Source organism: Fundulus heteroclitus, chromosome 11 (genome assembly GCF_011125445.2).
Source record: "Fundulus heteroclitus isolate FHET01 chromosome 11, MU-UCD_Fhet_4.1, whole genome shotgun sequence".
NCBI classification, from domain to species: Eukaryota; Metazoa; Chordata; class Actinopteri; order Cyprinodontiformes; family Fundulidae; genus Fundulus; species Fundulus heteroclitus.
This window is the reverse complement of record NC_046371.1, coordinates 26,647,372-26,675,320: the sequence shown is the minus strand read 5'-3', so window position 1 is coordinate 26,675,320 and position 27,949 is coordinate 26,647,372. Positions and strand designations below refer to the sequence as shown.

The 27,949-nt window shown below is 40.1% G+C and overlaps 1 protein-coding gene and 1 long non-coding RNA gene across 5 annotated transcripts; one reads left to right on the top strand and one right to left on the bottom strand.

Moving 5' to 3' along the window:
* Window positions 1–287: 287 nt before the first annotated feature.
* LOC118564579 (plastin-3-like) lies at window positions 288–26,037 on the bottom strand. 4 transcript variants are annotated; one of them, XM_036143295.1, is made up of 16 exons: window positions 25,910–26,037; window positions 16,981–17,085; window positions 15,900–16,051; window positions 11,734–11,863; window positions 11,312–11,444; window positions 8,613–8,694; window positions 8,353–8,518; window positions 8,105–8,247; window positions 6,207–6,302; window positions 5,915–6,110; window positions 5,598–5,676; window positions 5,359–5,476; window positions 5,143–5,273; window positions 3,214–3,337; window positions 2,878–3,002; window positions 288–1,415 (listed from the first exon to the last, which is right to left on the bottom strand). In XM_036143295.1, the coding sequence occupies exons 2-16, from the start codon at window positions 17,039–17,041 to the stop codon at window positions 1,283–1,285; spliced, it is 1,869 nt and encodes a 622-aa protein (XP_035999188.1). In that variant the 5' UTR covers window positions 17,042–17,085; window positions 25,910–26,037; the 3' UTR covers window positions 288–1,282. The 4 variants fall into 4 exon arrangements, with proteins under 4 accessions (XP_035999188.1, XP_035999190.1, XP_035999191.1 ...); XM_036143297.1 differs by lacking the exon at window positions 25,910–26,037 and adding an exon at window positions 24,951–24,969; XM_036143298.1 differs by lacking the exon at window positions 25,910–26,037 and adding an exon at window positions 18,662–18,680.
* Window positions 17,991–19,014, top strand: LOC118564581. Its single transcript, XR_004931945.1, has 2 exons — window positions 17,991–18,356; window positions 18,599–19,014. It is a non-coding gene; the product is annotated as an uncharacterized LOC118564581 (long non-coding RNA).
* Window positions 26,038–27,949: the final 1,912 nt, after the last annotated feature.

Below are 27,949 nucleotides of genomic sequence, written 5' to 3'. Positions count from 1 at the left end.
GTGCAATTAATACACTTTTAAATCGACATGAATAATTTGAGCTTTAACTGCATAAAAAAAAAATGACAGGGGCATTGTTGATTTTGTTTCCTATAACTACATTCATGAAAATGCATTAAAAAAGTCTTTAAGTTATGACATTTGTGACATGTCTGAGCTCCGTGAACGTTGCTTACTACATGCCATTTAAAAAACCTAAGAGTAAATTATTTACAATTATTAGAAACCATTTCTTTAAAAAGATTCTTCACCCCCCCATTAAAACAGCAAAAACCAAACATGTCAGCTGCTTTCAAATTCATATTTATTGTTACATGTAAAGCACTTAGGAGACTAGACATGAAAAACAAGACCAAATTCAATTTGGCCACTGTCATAGCCTCTCATCGAGCTACCCGGAACGAAGTAACTGTATTTGGTAATGTTGAATATGAGCAGAAAACAAAAAGAAAAAGACAAATTCTCTGATAGTTGAAGGCACAGCACAAGGCCAGGAGAGTCCAGTTGGCCTTCTCGTCGTCTAACTGGAAGACCGCAATGAAAACAAATCCCAATACAACACAAACCAGACACCCTTAAAAGACAGCATTTACAGCATGTTGTATGATAATCCCAGGAAACAAACAAATTACGAGTACAGAAATACAAATGGTACATCCCACCGGTCACCGCCATAGACCTTACGGCTTCGGTTTTCCGATATGCAGATGTCCGCGGAAACACCTACTAAGACATGCTCGCACTTAAGAGGGTGTTTGGGTATCTCTTTATTCTTTTTTTTTTTTTTTTTTAAAGTGTGTTTCACCCAAACTTTAGATCTCTCTTACCTCCGTTATTATTTTTGGCCTTTTGGTACATATATTCAAAAAAGGTATGGTACTCAGGAATGTCTGTTGCTTGGTTGAGGAGATAATTTACTTATCAGTCAGGGTAGAAATATGTAAACAACCTTGCAGCTGGTATAATATGCATAGTTGGACTGAAAAAAAAAGCCCCAAAAAAAGAGATAAAACAGCATTCTTATACATGAGCGTAACATGTTGATAAGCGTCGCCTCAGGAGATTTTGTTACTGGAGCTTCACCTTCAAGAAACGATCCTTCTGGAAACACCTTCGTTTATAAAGAGGCAGAGGGAACATGCAATTGTATGAATTTGACTCTTTTTTTTTTTAAAAGGCAAAAACAAAACAAATCTTCATTTCTTCGGTTGAGGGAGCTCTTTTGAAAATGCTAATTGTTCTTTGGGGGGGGGGAAGTGTCACTGTGATCCAAGCGGGTTGCTTAGGCGCGTTTCATCCCTCGTCCCATCAAGCAGGCAAAGACTGTCATCACCATTTTGGGCTTGACCTCCACCAGGTCCTCGGGCAGAGCGTAGACGCGAGCGCCGATCTTCCTCGCCATCGAGACGGCATATCTGCGGAGGGCACGGATTTAACTTTGTTAAAATGTTCACGTGCTGTTAGCAAGATAACTAGGGCAGTACGAGATTTTCATGACTAGATAAGCTTGGGGAAAAATACCAGAATGCCTCTGATCCACTCTGTGCTTCTCCATCAGCATCCTCCGTGGTACTTTTTCAGAAAACATTTTAAAATCCAACAACCAGGAAGCACAAATTGCAGTTTTCATAATGGTTTCATTTATTACGGGGGAAAAGAGCAAGTCAAATCAATCTGGCTCCAAACCAAAAAAGTAAGTCTCCTAAACTTAACTGTTTGTAATTGCCCATCAGTCTTTTACATCACTGTGGAAGAGATTTGACCTGCTTCTCTTTCCCTTTTGTGTCTTTCTTATTGTCATATCATGAACACTATACTTAACGGAGGCCTGAAAACTTCAGATGTTGTTCTGGATTATTTGGTGACCTCCTGAACCTCTTGGAGTAAGTTTGTTAGGCTACTGGGAATGTTCGCCACTGCTCCATGTTTTGTCCCCTACTTTGGGTTTTCTGGAGTCACAAATCCTGAGAAATGCCTTTCAAACCCTTTCTAGACTGATGTGATTTAGATGTTCTTGAATTTCTTTACACGGGAGCATTACGTCTTGATCTTTTAGCCTACTTCATGCAGTCGGACAGGTTCTGCTAAAGAGACGTCTTAAGTCTACAGGTCAGAGTAATCATGCCATGTTTTGTCTTTAATTCAGCAAGTAATAACTGGTCAATTACAGTTCTTTCATTACTTAATAAGGGGGGGTATTACTTTTTCACACAGGGTGATTGTCATCATTGAAACCTGATTTATTATTATCATTATTAACAACTCAGGTTCTTTGTCTGATATTTGTCATCTTTAGAAGTCCAATAGTTTTTCACAGCAGTCTAATAACCAGTAAAAATGCTAAAGTTTTATGGTGTCACAGTTTTAACAAAGACATTTTAAAACTAAAATGTATAACAACATCCAAACTCTCTAAAGAATTATTCTTCCTGTTGTGGCAGTCTATAATGGTATTCATATACAATGTTCAATTTGTGTTACACAGACTTAATTTTTCTGTATTTTTACAGACACTTGCTAATTTTTGTTTTTAGTTTTCAAATAAATATCCCAATTGCACATAATATCCCTTTTTGCAGCTCTACCAAGTAAAGCATGACAGGAAAATACTTTCTGGGCTAAATCTTCCTTGACGCAGCCGACCGACAGGTCACAGCAACAGGTGGGGGAGGGGTAACCTCTGCTGTGCTCAATGCTCCTTATTGTTGAAGAAAACTGATCACTCTAGCATATTATCTGTCATTTCATTAAATGAAAAATCAGAAACGTGGGAGAGAAAATTTAAAATGTTTGTAACCTAAACTTGTTAACACCTCCTGACGCGGGTAACCGGCCCACAACCAAACATAACTTTCCGTTCTTTCACTCAATTCTTACTTGGCGTTCTCCAGTTTGTCGCTCTCAGAGAGGCTGCCGGTTTTAACCAGCTCGAAGTTGACGCTCCCAGGCTGAATGGCGTTAATCAGCTCCAACACTGCCAGACTGCTGCTTATCTCCTTGTCCTGAACAACACATCAGCAGCACACAAAGATTGGAACAAATCGACCAATGTTTTCCTTCTCATTGCTTCCTGGAGTAGAAAATTCCCAAAAATCAAACAGAACCTCGGACCTTTCATTGTTTAAGAAAAAAGGTGCAACTGTTTTTGTCAAAAGGTGAGAGTTACTTTACACAACTGTTTCCACCAAATAAAAGAAAACCAGCAGAATTTACCTTAAAACTTGAGATCTTTGTAGATTTCCCAGCCTCTGCCAATGTTTTGTTCACCCAGTTAACAATGATGTCATCATTTACTTTCTCGCCATCACCCAGCTCCTCCAGCACGTTCAATGTGTATCTAAAACCAACAGCACACTGGTTATGCCCTTAACCAAAAGCAGAGATATCACAAAACATCAAGGGGGAAACTAAAAGTAAGTAACATGGTCTTGAAACGAGTGCATTTGTCCTTGATTTGAGCAGATGGGTTTAAATGATCTGCCAATGGAATGAGATGTTTGCTGTATATCTAATTATCTTATTTTAGGGGTCAAAATACTCATTCCATTGGTAGATAATCTTATTAACCTGCTCAGATCAAGGACAAATACTAGTTTCAAGAAAATGTTACTTTTAGTTCCCCGTTTGCAGTGACAATATAGGGTCTGCCCAAAAATAATCCTGAACATTTGTGCTTTATTTTTTGTCTGATGAATCCCCCTCTTTTTCCCCCTTTTACACAGATTTGTACAATTAGGAGAGACTAGTTTATTTATATATAAAAAAAAAAAAAAAAAAAAAAAAAAAAAAAAAACATGGACACAATTTTAATTGGCATCAATTTGAGCTTTGCTGTGGATCAGGAGCCAACCTTCTTCATGGTATCATCCTCTTTATTCAATCTCATGTTCAGTGCACACAAACAGCGATAATTTAAGAAAACGGGCTCAGAGTCAAAGTTCGCTGGTTCTCAGTTCCAACAGCAGAGCTTCCAGGACTGAAAATGAGCCGCTTCTAATGTTGATGTGCCTGAGTGAATGCAGGGCGTTTCTTAATGATGAAACATTTTGTTTAAGACAAACTGCACAGTGTGAAGCCACCTTTATTTAAGGGTGGAGCTGAACAATTATTCAATTACAATCGTTGCAATATCGATGTTCGCAACACTAAAATAGCAAAGGACTATTCGGATTCGGTATTTGATTTGGAGTCTATGTTTCACATGTCAATCATTCAGATTCAGCGTATAGATGTTTTTGGTCACATGAGTGAACTCTAAATTCCCAAGTCTGATCTATATATTTATTGGCTAAAGTGTTAAAACCCTCAGAGATTGGTGGGAAAATTGTGTAGCAGTAAAAAAGAGAAAAATGTGATATCTTAATTCATTTTGCCATTTCAGATTTCAGCAACTGTCATTTTTGTTTACTTAATCTGAATGAGGCTTTCATGGTGAAATAAAGATTGAGTCTCCTGACCAGGTAAGGTGGCCTGAACCCAAATGGACGCCACAGTTTCTACTTTTAAAATGCCCACGCCTGCTACTTCTACCACATGCCATTTTGGGCAAGTCTATTGCAAAATGTCCGTTTTCAAGTCCTTGCATCAATAAAAAATATTCACTTATTTATTAGAAAAGAAATATCTAAATTATTCTATTTGTGGGCTAGTCCTTTTCTCGATGTATATTTTGTAGTAAGAAGTTGATAAGTAGCTCCGCCAAGGAGGCAGAGCCTGAGTACGGCCCAGAAAAAATTTAAGTTAAAGCTGCTGGAGGCAATGAAAACATTTTCTCCCCCATCTATCTGAAATTTATCAAATTTGTAGTGTGATATACATGTGTCCCATCAGCCACAGACCAGAGATGCACAGCCCTTATTATAAAGTATGATAGAAAATAGGAATAATTCATCTCCATCTTCTTATTTCAACTGCATCATATCTAATTATGTTATTTTAAGGGTAAAAATACAGATCCCGTTGGCAAATAATCTTATTTACCTGCTCAAATCAAGGGCAAATACACTCATTTCAAGAAGATTTTACTTATTTTAACTCCCTTTTTGCAGTGAGGAAAACTTCTGAATTTCTTCCTGCTTATATTCTAAGATATAACGGGGTGTTTAAGTTTCATTGAGGTCTGAAGGGGTTGAGCTGCTTCACCTCCTCATGAGCTGCCACACCAGTGCCAGAGTCAGGGTAGCATTGCCATCATTCAGGTCCTGCCCACCGATGCCAACCAGAGAAAACTTGGCTGTTTTGCCCAGCTCCACTGCATAGTTGCAATTCTCCAACTGAGGAGAGGGGGGGAGAACACAAGCGTCAACACAAGACGGCAACAAATGTAAAAAAGGAACCGAAAGGCCTCCACAGAACTACCTTTTTCATGTTGGTTCCCAGTTTGGGATAAGGCGGCTTGTTGACCTTGTTGTTCCAGTCGACCTCCACTTTGATTCTCTCGTAGAGCTGGAGGATGACCATGGCGTCCTGCAGATCTCTACAACACGCAGCAGGACAATGTGGCCGGTGATCATCAACATTACAAGAGGCAGAGCCTCAAACCACCGTTTCAGAGTCCTTAGAAGCTGCTTTTTTTTTTATTATTTGGTGATACTTACACATACAGATGGTTCACAGTCGGGTTCACTCCCAGGGAGTTCATCCAGTTTCTAAATGTTCGCTCTTCTCTTGTCTCATCTGATCAGAAAAGGATTGTGGGATTGAGAGGACTTCATAAAGAATGCTGGTCATGTGGTGGTATTAGTTATAAGTTACGTACAATAAAAAAAATAAACAAAGCCATTGAGCAAATGTTATTCTCCATCATTCTATAGCTTAGTTTGTGGTTCTTCTGTGACAGAAACCTAAAAACTGTTTCCTAATAAATTCATTCTGACTTTTTTTTTTTTTTTTTTTTTTTTTTTTCCACACCCACCCTCCAAGAGCCCCCAGTCGATGTCCTCGTTCTCCGGTTTGGTCAGCGCCGGGTATTTGTTGAAGAGGTTGGCCACGAAGGCGAGGTTGAGTTTGGGGTTCCCACTGACGACGTCAGCTGGGGTGACAAACTGTCGACAGCCGAGCCTGTCGGCCTGCTGCAGCATAGCTTCTGCCCTCTTCAAGTCGTCCTTCTCCTGAGCGACACACACACACACACACAAATGTTCAGGTCAGAATCCCGGCACAGCTGCTACTGTGTGGGGGCTGTGAGAGTTCAACAAGGCGCTTACGCTGAAGCCTCCCATGTTGATGTCGATGCGCGGCTTATCCTCCTCTGTGCCTTTAGGGGCGATCTGATTCAAAAGGTGGAAATAGGCCCTTGAGTCCTAGGAACAGAAAAAATAAATAAATTATGTGGCCCTTTACGTAACACAAAATAAAAGAAAAAAATACGGGCATTATCAGCACTGATTAAATCAGAAAACAATTGCAAAGTAAAAATTCCATCTTCTGATTTCTTTCCAGTCATATCAGGATAATAGTAGAGTACTTTGCCAAAGTATTCATATCCATTGAATATTTAGTTAAATTACAACCACCAACTTCTGTGTACTTTAGTAGGATTTTGTGTTATGGAAGAAAAAAAAAAAAACTTAAAAAAAAACCCTTTAAAACTATTTGTATTTACCTCCCTTTATTCTGAAACCTATATATAGATTCCAGTCGAACCAATTACCTTCAGAAGTTACCTAATTATTAAATAAAGTCCACCTGGGTGTTATCTAATCTCGGTATAAATCCAGCTGCTACGTGGAGGCCTCAGGGGTTTGCTAGAGAGCAGCAGTGAACAATCACACTGCAAAAACGGAACTAAAAATAAGTCACATTTTCTTGAAATGAGTGTGTTTGTCCTTGATTTGAGAAGGTAAATAAGATGATTTGCCAATGGAATGCGTATTTTGACCCCTAAAATAAGATAATTAGATATTCTGCCCTCTAAATAAGATGATGGAGATGAGTTATTCCTATTTTAAGTGCAAAAATCTCATTCCATCGGCAAAATCATCTTATTTACGTGCTCAAATCAAGGACATATACACTACTTTCAAGAAAATTTGACTTATTTTTACTTTAGCTTTTGCAGTGCAGCATCACGAAAACCAAAGAACACCGCAGACCGGTCAAGAAGGAAGTCTAAATCATGGTTGGGTTATTAAACAATATTCCAAGATGTGAACATCTCATGTTTGATCTGTTGGCAACCATTAGCCTTTATGTAAGAACATTAAGAAGGAAGCCATGGATGAATGAAAGGACTATTCCTTAAAAGACAGTGGCAACTTTATGTCGAGGAGATGCTGTTCTTCAACAGAGACAAGAAAGCTGGTTAGAGTTGACAAGAAGATGGATGTAGGGATTTAAATTTAAGCCCAAACTTAAATCCTATTTTTTTTTCGAGTCTTGGGGAAAGTTATGAAAATTGATGTTCATTGAATTGGTGTTCCAATAAGACTGAATTGTCACTAATTTACGAAGAAGAATTGACAATAAGTATTGGGGAACAGGTCTTTTTATTTGTAAAAAAGACAAAAAATATTAACAGTGTATCCCTTTTCTTACATTTGATTGTGTGCTACGGTCCGTTACTCTGTCACATTAAATCCAAATGAAACAATGAACATTGTTGCTGCAACATATAAGTGTGTGAGGTGGTTCAGGGGGTCTGAATACTTTTGCAAGCTACTGTATACCAGGACAAAGATTATTGCATCAGTCACGGCATGCCTGATTTTTAAATCTGCAAGTAACCAATGCCACACGCCAGAAATGGTCAGTAACTAAACGTGTTTAGTAAAAACAAGTTGGCAAAGAAACAGATTCTTAATTTAATTCCTACACAAACGTCGGTCTGTGCACGACTTCAATTACGCCTTCGTTCCTATTTTAGGAGCAGGTAAGGTGGAGATGAGGGCGAGGTTGGGTCAACATAAATAGCGGCTACCTTTGCTGGCGTCTGCCGTGTTGGTGGACATAGTTGCTGGTTATGCGCCATTTAATGACTGGTTTAGAGCTCCCACATCCTCTCCCAAAGAAAGGATTTATATTTTTTTACTGTTAAAATTGTGGTTATTTGAACTATTTTTGTTTTGAAATTGAAACATAAAACCAGATTGTAGCCCAGTGTCACCTTGATGTCTGAGCTGAAGTTGTTGATCTTCTGCCAGCCAGCGTTCTCCAGGTGAAAGTTTGCCCAGCGCAGCAGCAGCTCCTCCGGCGACAGCTTCATCAGGTCCTCCAGGGTCTCACCGTCTCTCAGCAAGGCCGCCAGCGCTGTCGAGGCGTGATCATCATCCGTTAATCGACTCGACAACACATTAGCGAGCCCCGGCGATGGGGCTTAAGCACGTGTTATGTAATTGTAACCTCTCCCGGTACCTTCATTCCTGCTGAGCTCGATGTCAGCAAAGAGGCCAATCTTGATGATCTGCCACAGGAGGCCTAGCACCAGATGGGGCTTCCCTTCTTTCAGGTCCAGAGCACCGATGTTCACCACGTGGCAGCCGATGGCAGACGCAGAGTTAAGAGCCAGGTTTAGGTTCTCCTGGAAGGAATCGAGCCATCGGATGTTTTAGCATCGGCACTCTGAAACTTTAAGGATGAGAACGCAACGCCTCCACAGACCAGTGAAACGGTACCTGCGTCGTAAATGGTGTCAGCTTCTTCTTATTGATGGTCCTCTCATCGATGGTGTCTGGCACTGACAAGTTGATCATTTTGCTGTTTGAAAATGAAAAATCAACTTTAGTTTGCTGGAATAACCACATGATAAATATATTCATTGCTTAAAAGAAGACATGGATATGCAGAAAAACAAGGTTTTCGGGGCTTAACCAAACCCTTATTTACTGCTAAAGCTGTGAAATGTAATGTAAAGATGATATTTTGTTGTATCAGTTTCAACACACTTATAATAGTTAGGATTCAGCTTTTTCCCGTATACCAAATCATTTTGATTATATATATATATATATATATATATATATATATATATATATATTATATATATATATATATATATATATATATATATATATATCTATATATATATATATATATTATTATATTATATTATATTATATTATATCTATATATATATATATATATATATATATATATATATATATATATATTGTCACTGCAGGTAAGAAGCTGAAAATGTGGCCTTTTTTGGAGTTCTGTATAAGCAGCCTAGCATTAACACACATCTATATCTGCATTTTCAATTTGATTAAATGGTTTTGGTCTTCAAGGGTGTCTGGTTTTGTTTAAACCATTCTGTTGGAGGAAAAAAAATATATATCTAAACGGTATCTGTACAAAATAATAGGTGTATTTCTGATTTTCTTGCAGGATGCTGCATGATTATTCATGCAGCATTATTGTAGTTATACCATGAACTTTTTATAGTGCCTTGCAAAAGTATTCACCTCCTTTGGCTTTTTACCCATGTTGTTACATTCCAACCTGTAACTTATTTTTTGTCATCTTATTTTATGTAAATAAAGAAACTGAGACCTGGCATGTGCATATGTGTCCTCCCCCTTTGCTATGGAGCCCCTACAAAGTTACCTTCAAGTTGCATAATTAGTGAAATGAGTGTCACATGATCTAAACACACCTTTTCTGAAAGGCCCCAGCGGCTGCAGCAACACTAAGCAAGTTGCTTTGGTTCAATCAGAATACCCTTATACAGCAAGGACTCTTTAGCCAAAGCGGACACGCGTCAGCGGTCGCCATGATAAGTGCTGTCTGAATAGTGCACTCAGTCAGGAAGGAGGTAGGAAAAGTAGCCTCAATGCTCCATCCTATGGGTAGTTTTGCCTAGGAACCCCGCAACGTCTCTTACGATGACTAAGAATTGTATCCCACAATCCGATGTGCAACATGACGTATCAGCTCAGACCACCTCATGGAAATCAACGAAAATGTCCTAAGAGAAGAGACCGTGCACTTTGTAGTTTATATTCGGAAAGCTGTAGGCCCGGATTTGACTCGCATCATCCATCTGCGTTTCCGTCACGTAATAACATCGGAGCTAATGGTAGTCCGAAGCTCATTTCCTTCCCATGATAGAGTTCTTACTGTTGACCCCATGAAAGGTCAAAGAACAGGAGCTAGAAGCTATTATTATGGGTATTCAGATGGAGCCTTTGTCTGGTGCAAACCCAGCACATCCCATCATCCCAAAAACACCATCCCCACAGTGACACACGGGCTACGTTTACGTGCAAAAAAATTTCACGATCAGATTAAAAAGTATTCGGATTAAAAAAAAATTTAATAAAAATTCGGATTGTAGCGTTTATACGGGCACACAATCAATTAATCTGATCATAATGTGTGTTTATATGTACCTGACTTTATTCAGAATAGAACCACTCTGACATGTGCGGTTATCAAATTTCCCCAAACAAACCACAGAAGAAGAACTTCCGTCTTTGCTGAGCAACAAAAAATATCAAACAGAACAGCAGAGTGCGAGTTCGTTTGTTTTCTGAGCGTTCAGGCTGGACTTTCACAAGCTTCCATTTACGGTTGAGTCGTTGCTGAATAAATATTTTTAATTTTGAACTCGTTTAATGTTTCTAATCGGGAGCCCCGACAGTTTTGCTTCCAGACGTTTTTCCATATGTCACGTTTAAGTCGGGCGCACATGCGCACTTTGGTCAGTTTGCCAAATCCAGAATAACTTTATCTTAACCAGCGTTTACATGCATACTGATGGGATTATCAACCCATATAAACCACCCCTGTCATCAGATTACAATTTCATTCCCATTGAGCTTAACATGATCACAATATTCCGACTGGTGTGTTTACATGAAGCATTTTTATTTCGATACGGCCTTCCTTTCGATTACTTTTGTCCATGTAAACGTAGCTATTGTGGTGGCGGCATCCTGGTGGATGTTTTTCAGCAGCAGAGACTGGGAAACTAAAAGTCCCAGAGGCAAAATGTGCCGAGCTCATAGAGACTGACCCAAAGCAATTTACAGCTGGAATTGCCAGAAAATGTTCCTTCCCTGTAAAGTCAATACTTTATAGAGCCACAGTTACGTACATCAGCATATTCTGATATTTTGTCCTATTTATTGTTTGCTTCACAATAAAATAAATAAAACACATTCAAAGTTAAAGGCATGTTCTGTAAATGAAACGGTGCAAACTCAATCTTTTTTTAATTCCAGTTCGAGAGTCAACAAAACATGAAAAATCTTGATTACTTTTGAAAGGCACTGTACATAATCATCTATTCAGAATGCAACCATAAAGTTAGGTTGCAGAGGGTTGGTGGTGACCTTGTGTTGTTATGAGAGGGGGAGAGGGGACTCACCAGAGCACAATGCCGTCTCCTACAGTCGTGAACAGAGCGTCTGTGTTGGGATCCATTGGCAGGACGTGTTGACAGTCAGGATCCTTTTCTAGAGCCGTGTTTATCCAGTTAACGAACGCATATCTCTCCTCCTCTGTAATCGTGAATAAAAGGTAAGATATTCGTTTAAAAACCAACAAACAAAACAGATATTTTTCACTCATTCTACTCTATTACATCTCCATTTATGCATTAGGTGCAAGTACCGCTTCCATTAATTTAGTTTTTGTTATGTTTAAACTGAATTACATTCAATTGCATGTTATCATACACAACGTCCCCATTGCTGAGGGTCACTTTAGCCATTTTTGGCCTCTTCCTCTGGAGCTGACAAGCAGAGAGTTCAAAGTCAACAGCTCACAGCAAACAGCAGAGTCACATACCAGAGTACGAGTGTTGTGTGCCTTCGCTTGACAGCTCCGACGTCCCTCCAATAGCCAGGATGCCCTCTTTTCTGTTGATGGCTTTGCGGAAAGTTTTTGCAACTTGACTGCCCTTCAGCTCCTTAACAATCTGAAAGAATTAAAAAGGAACATTCAGAAAGACAGCCACACATTAAACAGAGATTTTCCCTTTAAATTTGGATGCAAAAAAAAAAAAAAAAAAAAAAAAAAAGATAATTCCATTCAATTTAAGTTTGAATTGGAAAATGACGGATTATGTAGTTAATTTAACAGTGATTGGATTGATTTGTCTGATCAATAAGTGATTGATCAGACAAAATAATAAAATCGTATAATATATTAAGCCTTAAGTATAGAGTTAATTTTGATATTAACTACGAAATGTAAAATTACTATTAAACTTCAACTTTTCTTTCTAATGATATTTGCTGCAACCTTATGAGTGATTTCAGTGCAGAAGAGGAAAACACTGAATAAAACATGACAAACTGGTTTTTATTTACTGTACAATAAAGAGGCCATCAATCACACACCCTAATGACCAGACTCAATGCATAAATGTTCACTAAAAACAAGGTTTACACAGTATCACTTTGTATAAATACTCAGAAATAAATCTATTTTGGACTTTGGTCACAGAATTACCGTCATGTTTGCAGCTAGTTTGCTTTCTGAGCCGAACATAACTGAGCCTCTACACACCTGCTTGTTCGCCATTTGTACAGAACTGTGTGCCAGGTTTTAATTATTGTAGTATATCTTTCTAAAACTCCAATAAAAAAAAGGTTACTGAGTTAACTATAATTTATAATGCTTAGATTTTGCACATCATAGATTGCACTGCCTGACAGACTGAAATAAATCCGCTGCTGTACAAAATTGTAAAACTGCCTGAATACCGTCATACCAAAACACTGATTCCACCGTCACTTGTAACCCAATAAAAGTGTGGCAAAAATGTCAAAGCTGAAAATCAAAATCCATTTTTGCTACCGTTGTTTTAGGAGAGAAAGTTTGATCTTAAAAGGACGCTCTGGACTAATTCATCAGCAAGAGTGGCCAACTCTATAAATGCAGGAGTTTTTGGCCCCTTTTAACAAAAACGGTCTTGCGTCATTGTAAAAAGAGGTAGAAATAAATAAATTGTGGTGTATGTCAGAGGTTTTTGAGAAACAAAATAAAATCAATGGGTGAATAAATCATAATCTTTTAGCAACGGGGATTTAAATTTCAGCTCCAGGCTTTCCTTGCCAAACCCCTGGCAGCCGGCGCTGCAGCAGTAGCAGCGGTGGCTAATCAGACACACCGGTGCTGCAGGAATTTCTCCTCCCTGGTTTAAACATATAAAGCCCATCTGGTTCATAAAAGGCTGAGATATTATGGGGGATTCACTGAGTTTAAAGTTGATGGTCTCAAAATAACACGCCTCAATCTTAAATGGCTTTCACCAACACTTAATGAAACTACAGAGTATCTCATGTAATGACTGTGTGGGCTTTTTCATAAGTAATAAGGACATATGCAAAATCCAATTTTTTTTTTGTTTATTCTCTCCAGGTTATTCTCTCCAAGACGTTCAGTTTTCTCTATTCTCCATTATGTTATTTTGAACGATCTTTGCTGCATTGACTTGCTCTTAATGCAGGGGCAGAAGAGCTGCTGTGGGGCACCAATAACGAGGAATTCAGACCAAAGCATTGCAGCTCCACTTTATTATAGAGCACAACTTGATGAGTTCAATGTGAAAAGGAAGAACCGAGCATGAAACATCTCCTTTAAATAGCAACATGCTTGATACTTCCTGCAGACAAGCCTATCAGTGCCTGGCCGGTGAGCTCAGCCCCACAGGCGTTAGTGTGACCACAATGAGCTATTCAGCATCCATTTGTTATGATCTCCTAGTGCCAGATCACCACAATCAGACAACCTTGACCACGTGCTAATGATAAACTTCCACTCAGTTCTGCTCAATTTGCACGTTTTCTACCTTAAATATACGATTTAGCGACAACCAGGGCATTCACAATCATCTAACGTGTATTTAACTTGGACTGTGAAGGGCAAAAACATGTTTGGTGAAGTAGTGTTTTTGCAAGCCCTGTGTGTGTGTGTGTGTGTGTGATTCTGCGTGAGGGAAGTGAATCATAAGTATTTATAACAGTTTAACTTTTTCACATTTCTTTCATAAAGAGTATGTCTATCAGCATTACACGTGGAGACATTTTTGCCTGTTCTTCTTTGCAAAAACAGCACAAGTTCAGTCAGATTGGTGCCATTTATTTTCAATTAGACTTTGGTCTGGACACCAGCTGAGCCATTCTAACACATGAATGTGGTTTGATCTAAACAATTATGTTGTAGCTCCGGCTGCATATTTGGAGACACTGTCCTGCTGAAAGGTTAACCTTTTGCCAGGTTTTAGATTCATCAATCTTCTAGACTCAAATCCTGTCCCTGGTGCTGGATTTTATTTAGTTGGAGTAAAGGGGGTGGATACAGGTTATTTTATTTGTAAAAAAAACAAACAAAAAAAAACAAAAAAAACACAGAGGATAACCTTGTATAATTTCCCTTCCACTTCTCAGTTATGGTATGAACAAGACTTGAATAACACATACATTTAAATTACATACCATTCTTGATCTATAGGGTTCAATATGACATTGTTACCCCCCTTTATAGCTATGACAGCTTCAACTCTTGCACGAGGTTCTGGAGTGTTTATGACCATTCTTCCAAAAGCACATTTGTAAGGTCAGACACTGATGTTGGACGAGAAGGATTGAGGTCAGGACTCGGTGTGGATGACCTTGGCTGGCCCACACCATGTCTGTATGGACCTTAGTTTGTCCAAACCCAGACTCGTCCATCAGATTGCAAGACGGAGAAGCGCATTACTCCAGGGAACACGCCTCCTCTGCTCTAGAGTCCAGTGGCGGCCCGCTTTACCACCACTGCATCCAAAGGTATGCATTTCACTTATGTATGGCTTGGATATGCAGCTGCTCGGCCATGCAAACCCACTCCATGAAGCTCTCTATTTGGCTTAGGTCTAGTCGGTACTCCAACCTGAGACAACTGTGTCAATTACTGAAGCCTCTGTACGTGGGTTGTGTTTTTCTGCCCCTGCTCCACCGCCAGCCTCTCAAATACGTGTAGCAACAGCAATGTGTAGATTGTGGCGCACCACCACACGAAAATCAAACGTGAAAGCAGCAATCTGTATATCGTTACTGTCTCCCTATTCCCTCAGCGCTGTCTCACAGGCACAGGCCTCGTCCTGAAAAGCCCTGCATGCAGTCAGAGCAAAGAGGGTAGCGAGGAGACCCGCTCCGTTTTCACATTGTTAATGTATAACGGACAGCTGCTGATGATGATGATTCCACCCTGGATCACAAAGCTGGATATTAATATAATAAATAGTTTTTAATCTAGTCCATTTCCTCAGAGACTGTTCCACTAATTACCCGATTACCACACCATGAGTCACTTATTCACTTCATTCAATGCGTGTGCCTCTGATTACAATGTTTTTGGTAAAGTTAGATTTGTATAGTGTGGATTTAAGAAATGTATACAAATTCCTACATTATTTCATAAAGTAATGTTAGCGTATGTTGCATTTCAATTAAATTTTAACGACCCCCGTTCGACTACCACGGTTGAAAACAAATCCAAGAGAAAACCTCGCTGTTCTTCAGCTATTCTGAAGGCCACGTGAAGTCTGGAGCTCTTTAAGCGACTGACTTGGCAGAAAGTTGCCATCCTTTGTGAAATACGCCCCTCAGCATCTCCCGGCCCAGCTCCATCAGTTTGCGTGGCCTACCACACACTTATGCATGTGTGGATATATAAAAGCTGTGTCCACCTTAGACTGGTCCACCTAATCTGGAGTTTGTGGCTCATAAATCAAGTGTGTACCAGAAATCACTGCCGACACTGACTGGTCCATCATCAGCTTGACAAACAAACAAGTTCCTTTACTTCCACATTCCTGTGTGTTTTTGTGGCATGTAGAGGCATTTTTACCCCAGCCTGTGTTTTGCACACAGGTCTTTTAACGCAGAGAAGCTAAGGACCAACTCATAGTTAAAAACAGAAAAGAAAATTTAGCATGAAAATATTGCTGACTTTGTTCAACTTACCGCCACAAACTCATCAAAGCTGATTTTGTTGTCCTTATTACGGTCGAGTTTCTGCAGGATCTCTCGGACCATGTATCCTGGTTGGGCGTGGCCGGCCTCCTTAAGAAGCTCGCCAAGCTCATAATCAGAAATATATCCATTGTGATCCAGATCTGGAGAAAAACAGCGGCAGAGAATGCTGATGATACAACTGCTGGAGTTTAACGCAGGCTGTCATATTAATTGACTAGACCAGGACCGGTTACCAACGTCAAGGTATCGGGAAATTTTCAATATCTTTGGAGTCAGAACTGCTAAAATCTTATGGTCATAGCATTATTCATTATTACATTACACTGTCGTTCAAATTCATGTTATCAAATAACCAGAAAATGTGCAGGGGTGACTGGAGTTTTCTTCAAGTATGTGAAGAATCAAGAAACGCCTCCGCTAAATGTTGCCGTACACTGCTGGTTAGCTAGTTGGAGAAAAGTTGCTACACTTTTCCCTTTGTTATTAATGCACCACTACAAGTACATTTGTATTAATAAAAAACTAAAACATCTGAGAATCATGGCAAACAAACTAAATAAGCACCAAGAATAACTATTATGATAGTAATAGTATTGTGCTACCAGTCTGTTAGTTAGCAGAATTTAAGCTGTATTCCCAAGCAGAAAGCCCAGCAACGATAAAAAAAAATTAAATAAAAAGGAAAGTTACTAAATTATCAGGGTTCTCACCAGAGCGTCCAGCCTCCCTCAACACACAAAAACACAAACGTGCTCGCATGCACAACCCTACCGCTGCTAGCCATACTGGTGAGAACCCTGACTATAATGAAATATAATTAGATAGTAAATGATACATTTTTGTCTTTCATAGAATTTTGAAATACCACAATGACAAAAAGACAATATTATAAAGATAACATAATTATAACTGCATTCATCAATATATTATACAATAGCAGAAGGAATGATTCTTTTCAGTGTTAAAAAAAAAAAACATGCAGTTAGATTAAACTAAACATGCTTTGTTTTTATGTTGCTTTTTGACCCCATGCTGCACACTTCTACAGCCCGGGATGACGTTTACTCACCAACTTTTGCAAAGGCCTCCCTCATCTCCTCCTCCTCCTCTTTTGTTATTTTTCCAGACATTTTTCTGCGATTGACCAGTCGTGGTCAGTCAGAGGACGGTGTAACTGCAGAGAGAACAGAGTCATCAGCGGGGTCTGAAAATACCAGGAGGACATATATCGGGGGCCACGCCCGTTAGCCTCTCAAAACACCTTTTAACCTCGGCAGCGGTCGGCGCGATCACCCGAACGACTCAATATTCTGCCCTCTTCCCAGGCAAAAACCACGGCTTTTCTCCCCGGATTCCAGCCTACCCCCCCCCCCCCCCCCCCCCCACCTCTGCCAATTACATCAACTTCTCCTTTCAGCCCGTTTCCTTTTCCAAGCATGTTTGTTTTAGCCAATCAGAGTAATTTCCTGTTAGTCCTATTGTGCAGCAACAAGCCGACACCGCGATAAGGCGGCCATGAGACCCAACCCAGAGAAGCGTTGAGTTATTTTTCTAATAAATCTTCCCCACCATAACTAATTTTACAAATCTAACCCTTTCACTTGCATTTCTATCTTTTTAAATAGTCCCCTTACTAAAAAAAAGTCAGCTTTGTGCCCTGCAGCTGTAATTAAAAGCCATCAAAGCCGCTCTCAGTTTCATGGGACAACCCAACGTTTAGAATCAAAACGAGCCCTTTAACCCGGGAAAGTTACACGCAAGGACTCAGGCCACAAAACTAGTTATTTAGCAGAACAAAAACCCTCTGTGTTCACAACCTCCTCTGAGGCAAAGTAACCGTCTAAAAATCCCAGAGAGAGAAAAAAAAAAAAGGGAGTTTTTTTGGGTCGGCCCCTTCTTCCCGTCCTGTAGCGGTGGAGGAATGCTCCAGGCCTGGGCAGATCGGGCTTCACTCCGCTGAGAGGTGTGAGCGCGAGGGAGTATGCCTCCATCTCTGTGGCCAAACCGGAATGGTGGCATTCCTCCTAAACACAAGTGCTGCATGAACAGGGCGAAGTTTATGCCTAGCTAAACAAGGAATCAAAGAGTTTTTCCAGAATGAATCGGCGCCACTAAGCGTCACTCAAAAACAGAAAAACAATTAGCCATTACAGCAAATTAGCAAGCGATTCTCCACACAGCTACGCCTGTTTTTTAAAAAAACGGCACGACATTTTTAAAACCATATTAGGGTATACTGCGATTTAATGCTAGCCAATCAGATTTTGAGGACATTTTTTTTGAACGCATGAAGCAAATTCCTTTGGCTCCAGATGACAAACCAGGACCTGGCTGACAATGAACAAAGCCCTGCATCCTCCCCTGAATGAAACTAATAATAGTAGTTTAAAAAAGAAAAAAGAAAAAGATGATTCAACAACCACGTGGTCTCCAAGATGTGACTCGGTAAGTAAAAATTTCCTACAGACAAAACACAAGGGATGAATTAAACCCAAAGTGCAGACTGATTCAGAGTAACATGAGATTAGCAGCTGTAATCAGCCACAACAACTGTGTTTTTTTCCCCCCTCTGTTCTCTAAAAAGCTGTACTAAAAAAAAAAATCAGGCCAAACCAAACTCCTGACTAAACTATTAGGAAAACTGACGATGCCAGCGTTGCTATATTTAACTTTTTTTCCCCCCAAAGGATGTGAAAAGTGCGCGCTGAGGACGGGGCCCGGCCGCGAGCAGAAGCCGACAAAAACATTACCTCACTGGCCGTCCCTCGCCCTGCCGCGACCCTCGGCAGAGACAGGCCGGGGGTTTAAGTGCACGGAGCAAGGGCGCAGATGGCGGCGGACAAATGTGAGCCGTCGCGCTGGCCGCGCAGAAGAATGGGGGATCTGTAACCGGCGGGTACCAAACGGTGGTAATAAATCCTGCGCCGTGCCACAAAAAGGGGTTTGGAGCGTCAGGCTCCAAAAGACAGTTGGCCTTTCTGTGACAGCTGGACGGTGAGCGGGAGGAGGACAAAAACCCCTCAACTAAACGCTCTCCTCACCTGCCTAAGTGGAGAGAAACCCAAAAGCCTGCCAATACTAAAAAAAAAAAAAAAAAAAAAAATGGGCTAATTAAAAGGTTTAACCCCAAGTTATAGCTTTTGTTTTACCCATCGGGATACGGATGACCAAAAATCTCATTAAAATAAGTATTTGTTTGGTATTTAAGGCTCCTTCAAAATGGTTCATTTCAAAACTCTATGCCCCCCCCCCCCAATCAGTTTAGGTGTCAAAGTACAAAATATTCACCTAGCGGGGTGTCATCTTGTCCCCCCGGAATAATAAAATAACCCTGTGCTAAATCTTGTTTTCTGATTCTGCAGTGTAAAGGGCTAGTTTGCTTTGTTTCCCCCATCTGAACAAACTACGCCTGGTTAAAATCTATAAGATTTAAATACAGATCCTTTCAATCACAGTTTGTAATCAAAAACTACCATAAGTTCACAAAATAAATGTAACAACGTAAAGTAATGTTTTTAGGTCTTAGAGCTCAACTTGAAACTGACAAGCAAAACTAAAAACTAGAACCCAAAGCAGAAGTCAAGTGGTCCTTTTTTGGTTTCTGAATGCGTGCGCTTTGTAACAGTAACCAAAATGATTACCAAGTTGGATAAAAAGTGGAATTTTTGACGTAGAAAACCAATTCTGAAGGTCAACATCTAAAAAGCCATGGAATAACTAATTATGTTTTAAACAACGGAATTTCTCATTCTTTCTTATTTAGACTTTATAAATGATAAAATGAAATGCCATACTTTAAGACTGTAGGATCCCCGTGTATTTATTGCTATAACGATTAAAAAAAAAAAAAGTAGTTTAAAGTCGTTTTGTCAATGCTTGTTTCATTGTACAGTCAGAGCATAAAAAGAAAACTCCAACTACTCCCCTAAAAATCTGAATTATTGTCAAACTGGCTACTCCAATGCGCAAATTACATTTAGTTGTAAAATTATATCACTAAACTGCATTCAATCATATTTTCTACAATAAATGAGTGTCTAGTGATCATGCCCCCATTCAGCCAACAGGGGAAAAAATGGTTCACATCACAACTTTACTGACTTGTTTTGGTGTTTACATCATCAGGGGGACTGTATGGTCATGATAGGTCACAATTCTTATCAAGCTAATTTGTCAACCTAAACCTATTTATATATTTTTTTTAAACATTTGTAATAGAGTGACCATCAGGGCCATCATCATTAAAAAAAAACAAAAAAAAAAAAAAAAACTTTAGTGCGGGTACCAGCGGTACAATTAGAAACTAAAAAATCTGATCCTTTTCTGACCAGCACCATAGATGGGAGCTACAGGATCAGGCTGACAACTAGTTGGTGGGACCCGGTTATGGACGGATGAAGCTAGCCATTCTCAGTATCAGTGATGCATTGAAAATTAAGTCAGAAAGACCATGAAACTAGACGGTATTTATAAGGAAGTCGTATGTAGACATGTCTGAGTTTAACTCAAACTGTGAAAGATCGAGAGAGAGCAAGACTTTCAGCAGTTAACGAGAAAGCTGAATAACGTACTGCAATGGTTTGCTGTTGTTCCTTTGAGCTTCCAACCTGTTCTATGGAGCCCGCTGGATTTGAAAAGGTGGCAGCCTTTTGGAAATGTAGGAGTTACGGTACCAGTATGCATCATCTAGAACAGAACTCAGCATCCTTTACAACAACCAGGGCCATTTTTAACTATCCTTTCAGCTGAACAAAATTTGTTTAGAGCCACAAAAGCAACATGGCTGCAGGAAAATAGCTTCAGCACTTTTTATAATACCTACTATTGTAGTTTGAGATCCTTGGTCTAGAATCTACATGCCACTGTCCTGGTAATGCTAACTGCACTAACCGCTAATGTAAATACTGACTGCCCAAACCAGGAAGAAGTAAAAAATAAACCAAAAAAAATGCACGCTTTTCCAGTTTGAATTTTTTTCATTTCTCTTCTTCAGAAATTCAACATAAATGTTTCTCTAGCTCCTGGAGCAGCTGCGACTGTCAGGAAGCCAATAACTAATTGTTCGTTGCTGCTTGTCAAGAATACCGATATTTTGGCAAGCCATTGCTGCTAAACTGACCTCGTCAGAAGGCAGATTTTAACTGGAAAAAACAAACAAAGCTTTTAGGCCTTTTTCATTAGGCAGTCATAAAATATTACATATTATATATGTATTATTTAATAACCAACTACTTCCAGCTAGAAAGACCCATCACAGGAAAATGGCACTCCAAACATACAAGATTTAGATTCAGTTGCTGACTAATTTTCTAATCCAAAAAATATATACTAAATAAACTGAATTCTTTGAGAATATAACAAGGGTGAATTGGACCAGAATCCGGGGAAGGTGAAAATTTACTGGACTATAAGGCTCACTAAAAATCCTTAAACTTTGTCACCAGTTGATGGTGCGTCTTATATATGATTACCATTGTGCTTACTGACTGATTTTATATGGTTTGCATTGCAAAAGGGGAACTAAACGCAAAATAGTCTTAAAATTAGTATTTTTGTCCTTGATTTGAGCAACTAAATAAGACTATTTGTCAATAAGATTAGTATTTTATCCATAAAATGAGAATTGGATATCCTGCACATAAAATAAGAACAATTCATCTCCATCTTATTTCAAGTGCAAAAATCGTATTCACTTGGGAAGAAGATTTAATGCACCTTATAGTCAGGAGTGCCTTGTGGTCCGAACAATACGGTAATTATAACTTACTTTACATTTCAAGTGCATTATAAAACTCAGTGGTCTTAGTGGATTGTATTCGTTTTATACAGAATATCTGAACTATATCACACTTTCATTTTATTCATCTCCTGGGTAAAAACCGGAGATCAGGGGCGGTTCTAGACAGGGGCCAACAGGGGCCCATGCCCCTGTAGAACTGGTCCTGGCCCCTGTTATGGCCCTTGTACTAAAGACATAACATTAAATACACTTCTAATAATTACTTGCAATGGCAAAGAAACCATAACTGGTTGGTCACTTTGACCAATTTATCTTTTACCTATACAGTTTTACTCTAAGAAGGATATAAAAATTAAGATGTTTCACATTTAGCTTTAGCTGTATTGAGCTGGGACCAAAGTTTTCAACTGCTAGATCAGGGGTCTGAAATCTGCAGTTCCAGAGCCACAAGTGCCTCACTTAATATTATTACACAGTTAAATATTGCCATTTTATTGTTTATTTTTTTGTTCTGTGCCCCTGTGAAAAAACACTAGCCCCACCTTGGCCCCCCTGGTAAATTGGGTCTAGAACCGCCAGTGCCGGAGATACAGGAATGAAAACTAAACTACAAACAAACAAAAAAAACACACGCACAACTGAAAAATATCTCTTTACGTGGCTAGAAAACTTATATAAACGATGGTGTGTTTTTTAAAAAGTCAAATAACACAAACTGAATCACAAGGCATGAGTTGAATAAAAAAAATAATAAATATGGTTGAAGATTTTTATTTTAAAAGCCAAAATTAAGAAAAATATTACAAATCCTCCTGTTTGCAGTCCTTCGGGTCATGTGATTTAAAGCAGCTGTTAAACAGATTTCCTCTTTAGTTCTGCTATATTTCGCTCCAAACGGCAGTGTTTAATCGGAGAGACAAAAAAAAAAAGAAAAAAGAAAAAAGAAAACCCAGCACACTGACGTGTTTTACAGTCGGCTTTGATTCATTTGCTGGAGCCAATTAAAAGCGAAAAGGCTGCTACCAGATGGCCGCGTTAGATGGGAAGGGCCGACACACCCCGCCCCAGCCTGCGCTACACACGCATTTACGTGGGGAAATGAATGGGGAGGCACACAAATAAGAGCGGGCACCCTTCCCGAGTGTGGTTCCAGTCATACGTACACACCCTGCGCCGTCTGTGAGGACGCCTTTTGGAAACAAGAGTCCCAACAGGCTGCAGATGTGAAGCAAACGCACTCAGACGCTCTGCCACGCCAGTCTCTTATTTCCTTTTTAAGGCCGTGTGCTGAGGGTGAGATAAGCACGGGCCCACTGTGAGACAGGTGAGGAGGCGACGAACCCTGCGCCGAAAAAAAAAAAAAAGGGGGGGGGGGCAGTTTAACCAGGTGCAGCTGCAGGAATAACGCCAGTAGGTGTTTTAGGGTAATGCCATAAAGCCAAGATAAATGATAAAAGCATCAAGGAAATATTCAAATGAAGCCATCCTCCACACGCTTTCCCCAACTGTTGCCATCACTTTCTCTCTTTGAAAAAAAAAGGCACGCCAACCACCGGAAGAATGCGCGTGAAGCGACGCGACGTCTAAAAGCACGTTCTGCCTAAAAAGGTGCCAAAAACAAGCATCCGCGCGCAGACGGCAACACGAGAATGTCATTCAGCTGGTTACCAAAGGTGTTGCTGCATCAGGCGAGTCGGCCACAGGTGAGCCAGCCACACCTTACAAATGTTTGCCATTACTCAACAAAAGCATTGTAAAATACGATCCTTTTAAAAAAAAAAACACCAGACAGCGCGACACCTGGCATTGTTGTGAAGCCGCCAGGGTCTTTAAATAAGGAAAGATAAAGTTTGACAAATAAACAAATATACGCTGCATCGATGCGGGCGCTGAGTGATATGCAGGTTTAGTTGTTGAGTAGCTTTCTTTTAAATAAAAAATAATAATAATAAATCAGCAATCTGCTACATGATGTTTTGCACCTTTTCTACTGGCTTTAAACAACTTAAAAGTACTTTTTTTGTGTAAGGAAACATTATTGTACGAGTACACCAAGTGATGCCAACCAGCCGGAGATGGCTTGAGTCACGCTGGTTTGATCAGGAGTCAAAATCATCTTTAGTACGCCTGAACTGGGCCAAGTGGGCATCAGAGCCGACCACATAAGAGTGAAATCCAGTATCAAGTTATACGCGGGGCCTATAGCCCCCGTGATGGACTGGTGACCTGTCCAGGGCGAACTCCGCTTCCCCTCCAATCAGATGCTGTTCGCCGCCTGCGTGACGGAGCGCTGCCCCGCCCACGCCTTTTGAAGCACGCCACCAGTCCGTTGGCTAAACGAAAGACAATACCTTTGCATGGCTGACAACAAACAGTCTGTCACGACATGAAAAAAAACGGAAAGAGCCCCACCCGACACTCTCAAATTAAGGTGACACTGTTCTCAGAACTGCATTTGCCAGGCTCCAGACAGCGTTTTCAGTTTTGATCAGGTCTGCGATGCTTTGATATGTTGTACATATTGTTTTAGCAGTGTAGGAATGACAGTTTGTCTGAGTAAGCAAATCGGATTGGATTGGGGTTTTGTATTTTCTGAAAAATCTAAGTAGACCGTATGTACTTACAGCCTTAAGAATGCGTAGTTTGGATATGGTTTCAGGTTAAAATAATGAAAAAAAACAAAACAAAAACACAGCTTCCTCTGGCTTAGCTTTTTAATTCAGATATTTGCCTTTCGAACCGTACGCTGGTCAATTTCGCCCGGGTTTGACAACAACAAGGTGAGGAGATGGAGACCTGACACGGCGCAAGAAAGCGGAGCAACCTGTTTGTGAGCGCAGGTGTGAGCAACGGTGGAAACAAACCTTTAACTACACCCCGCTGGCCCTTCCTGACAGTCTGGTTTTTTTTTTCCTCGCCGCGATAACATCACACTCTTAATGTCTGCCTTTAGCAAAAACACAGGCAGCGAGGGCGCAGACACGGGAAAGCTGCGTTGCATTTCAGCCTGTGTGTGGAGCATAGCACACATACCGACAACAAGCAATCATTCACTGGCAATCTTGACGAGCACAGCTAAAGTGACTTCCAGCTTTTATTAGAGTAGTTTTTTTAATATACATATATATTTTGTCTGCAGTGCCGACGCCATCAAACGCAAACACCTACTTAAGAGTCCAGTGACTGCCCTGCTGAGGCACTGTTTTCACAACACGCTCCTTGTAAAAGTCATAATATTTCTCAAGAGATGTGTTATGTGGGTTTTGTGGACGGGGCTCAAAACAGACTTGTTGTTCAACCTTGTTCCAGCCAAGCGCTCCACAAGCGGGATCCCAGATGCAAGTGAGCCGTAAGCCCCAGATGGAGAATCTGGTGAATCACTCAGTGCAAGTAAACACGTTTACACAGACCACTGTCCTGAAAAAAGAACAAACATTTAAACAAAAAAAAAAAAAAAAAAAGAGAAGGAAAATATGCTTCCAGATTGTTCAACCTAATGCTAAATATAATGTTTTACCCAACTTGATCGATGTCCAGTAAAACGTGTCTTTGCTTATAAATGCACCAGAGGGGAGTTGACTCAACTAATTAAAAAAGGGGGGGAATAATTAGTAAGAATTATTTTTTTTTTCCTGATATCGCGAGAAGACAGAACGCGACAAGCTCAGCAAACATGATACATCAGGCCGAGAAGTGGGAAGGTTAACGACAGCGCAGACAGGCTGAGCAGCAGCGGAGCAGGCTCCACCTCCGGCAGCTTCCCCTCATTTTTCTCCCCAGCTGGGGCAGTTTTTACTACTACGAACGCATATTTCAAACGCTACGAGTTAACAGTCTTTGGTAAAATTGTTAAGACGCCAAAATGCACAAACACGTCCCCCCCACACACCCCAAAAAAAAAAAGCCAAACAAACATGTCCACTCACTTTTGCTGTATATTTAAATTACATCCTATTAAAAAAAAGTTATGAGCTCCCAAATAAAGTATAGGGAGTTTACGCTCCTTCAAACGCAAGGATAATGAATAAGTTGTGGAGCTAAAAGCTAGTCAGCAAGCGGCGGACATGCAAGTTTTACAGGCAGGAAACTATGCCTTTACTCCTGGAAACCCATCCCTGTGAAACAGAGGATGGCGGCTGTCTACAGGAACACAAGCTATGATTTAAAACAAAAAAACAAACAGCCACCAAAACGACAAAATAAAGCAGCAAGATGTTACTGGTCAGTCGCAATTTACCAAAAAAAAAGTGGTACTCACGATGTCGGTGCTCCTGAAATTCCAGACTGAGGTCCAGTTTGGAGTCCCGTCTCCTCCTCCACGTACAGACACAGACAAAAGTAGACGGCAGGAATTTTGCCCCCGCCCTGATGGTGACCTCACCTCGCACGGTGTATGGAAGGCCGACGAGGCCAAAAAAAACTCAGGGACGACAAACTGGATCTGATGAAAAATAAAATGCCAGTCAGGACTGTTTTAGCTGCATTTACCCGTGGAACAACAACGAAAAAAAAAAACGTTATGCCGTTTCAATCGTTCAATTAAAAAAAACAAAAATGAATGCTAAACAGAAACACACTAAACACAAAGGGATATAGTTCTAAAACCAAAATGTCAACGACTTCATATGGTAACTTTTGGCTAATTGTCATCACAGTCTGAATTTGACTGTTTCATACTGCAATTAAGTTTAGAATGGACTGTCTATTGTTGAAATCTATTTTTACACTTGAGATAGATTTGATTTATTGTGTATTTTTCTTTAAACAATTTGACCTGTTTTTATTTTTTTGTAAAGTGCCTTGAGAGGACATTTGTCGTGAAAGGGAGGTATCTCCCTTGCAAAAGAGATTTTTAATCTCAATGGGTATTACCTGGTTAAATAAAGGATAAATAATGAAAAATAAATAAAAAAATAAAATAAACTTTTAAATTCTTGGATTGGTTTTGTGTCACACTAAATGTTGCTAACTGTTAATTTATTCATTTATGTTTTAACTTTTTTCCCCAAATGAGTTCTACTTTTTAAATATAATTCTCATATAAATGAGCCTTTCAATTATATTTTAATTTATTGGGATATACCATTAGGTATACCAAGATTAAATTATACATAGTTGGACACAGGATTTTATTTAGGTGTACCAGGGAAAAGAGGGCTGAATAAAACAAAATCCCAGATGGTCTTTCAGATTTTATTTCTCTTTAATTATTCATGTGTTTAAAGCTGCAGTAGGTAACTTTTGTATGAATGTAATATTTATATATTTCTTAAAACTGTCACTAGGTTCTGACAGTAAAATATGAGATAGATAATCTGTGAAAATAAATCGAGCTCCGCTTCCTTTGGTCCTTCTGCCATTTGCAGAAACAACCAGTCAGAGCCAGGGCCGGATTATCCATAAGGGCCAGTGGGCCAGTGCCCAGGGGCACCAACCATGGGGGGGGCACCACATGACACATGCTTTAAAAATATATTTTTCATAAATTGTTATATTATTTACTTGAAATTGTTGAAAGACCATGCATTATTCGTTTTGTGAACACTGATGTCACAATAATAATAAATGATAAATAAATCAAGATTAGGCTACATGAGCTATCACTCCCCCTCCCCAATCTGTCATAGTTGAACTGGTCCACAAGTACGTGCAAATGTATCGTCTTTTTTAACGATACAGAAAATTAATCCATTAAAGGAAACACCCTGTGTAACAACTACGCCCCTCCGAAACAACAGTGTAACAACAGCAAAAAACACAGACAGCAATGTCACCAGTAGCAAGAATATGGAACAAAAATGTATGTGATCATGAAAAATACGTGTTGAAGGTCTTACATTAACTGTGCTCAGTGATGGGTACAGAGGACCCCCCTAAAGGATCAGAAGCAAGCAGAAAGGACTCTGACACCCACGAACCCGGCAGCCCCGCGGAGCACTGAAGACAGTGACAGAGTCCCCATGGTCATGAAGCAGAGGCCCAGGAACCAGGGATAACAGCCTACCAACCCCAGCAGGTCATTTAAGCATGTTTCAAGTGCGCATTCAGGAGTCCCAACAACATACGGGTCACCGCACCGTGGCCCCCAGTGCTGGGGTGCAAACGCTGCTCCCCAAACCAGCCACAGGTGGGTGCAGCAGTGAGCAAGTACCCAGCCAGGAGCAGCATGGGCAAACATAAGCAATCCTTTGCCCCATCCACGGTCAACTTTCCCAAGTGACCTCACCTTGAAGCCTCACTTACAACAAAAAAGAGGCAGGACCCACTACCCACCCCCGCCAGCCAGCCTACATACAAG

Excerpts from the sequence above, each read along its gene's own strand:
- LOC118564579 (XM_036143295.1), bottom strand. The coding sequence starts at position 17,041 with ATGTCTGGAAAAATAACAAAAGAGGAGGAGGAGGAGATGAGGGAGGCC. Across the intron at positions 5,274-5,358 it reads TGGGAACCAACATGAAAAAG|TTGGAGAATTGCAACTATGC; the intron begins GTAGTTCTGTGG and ends CCCTCTCCTCAG. Across the intron at positions 1,416-2,877 it reads GACAAACTGGAGAACGCCAA|ATATGCCGTCTCGATGGCGA; the intron begins GTAAGAATTGAG and ends TGCCCTCCGCAG.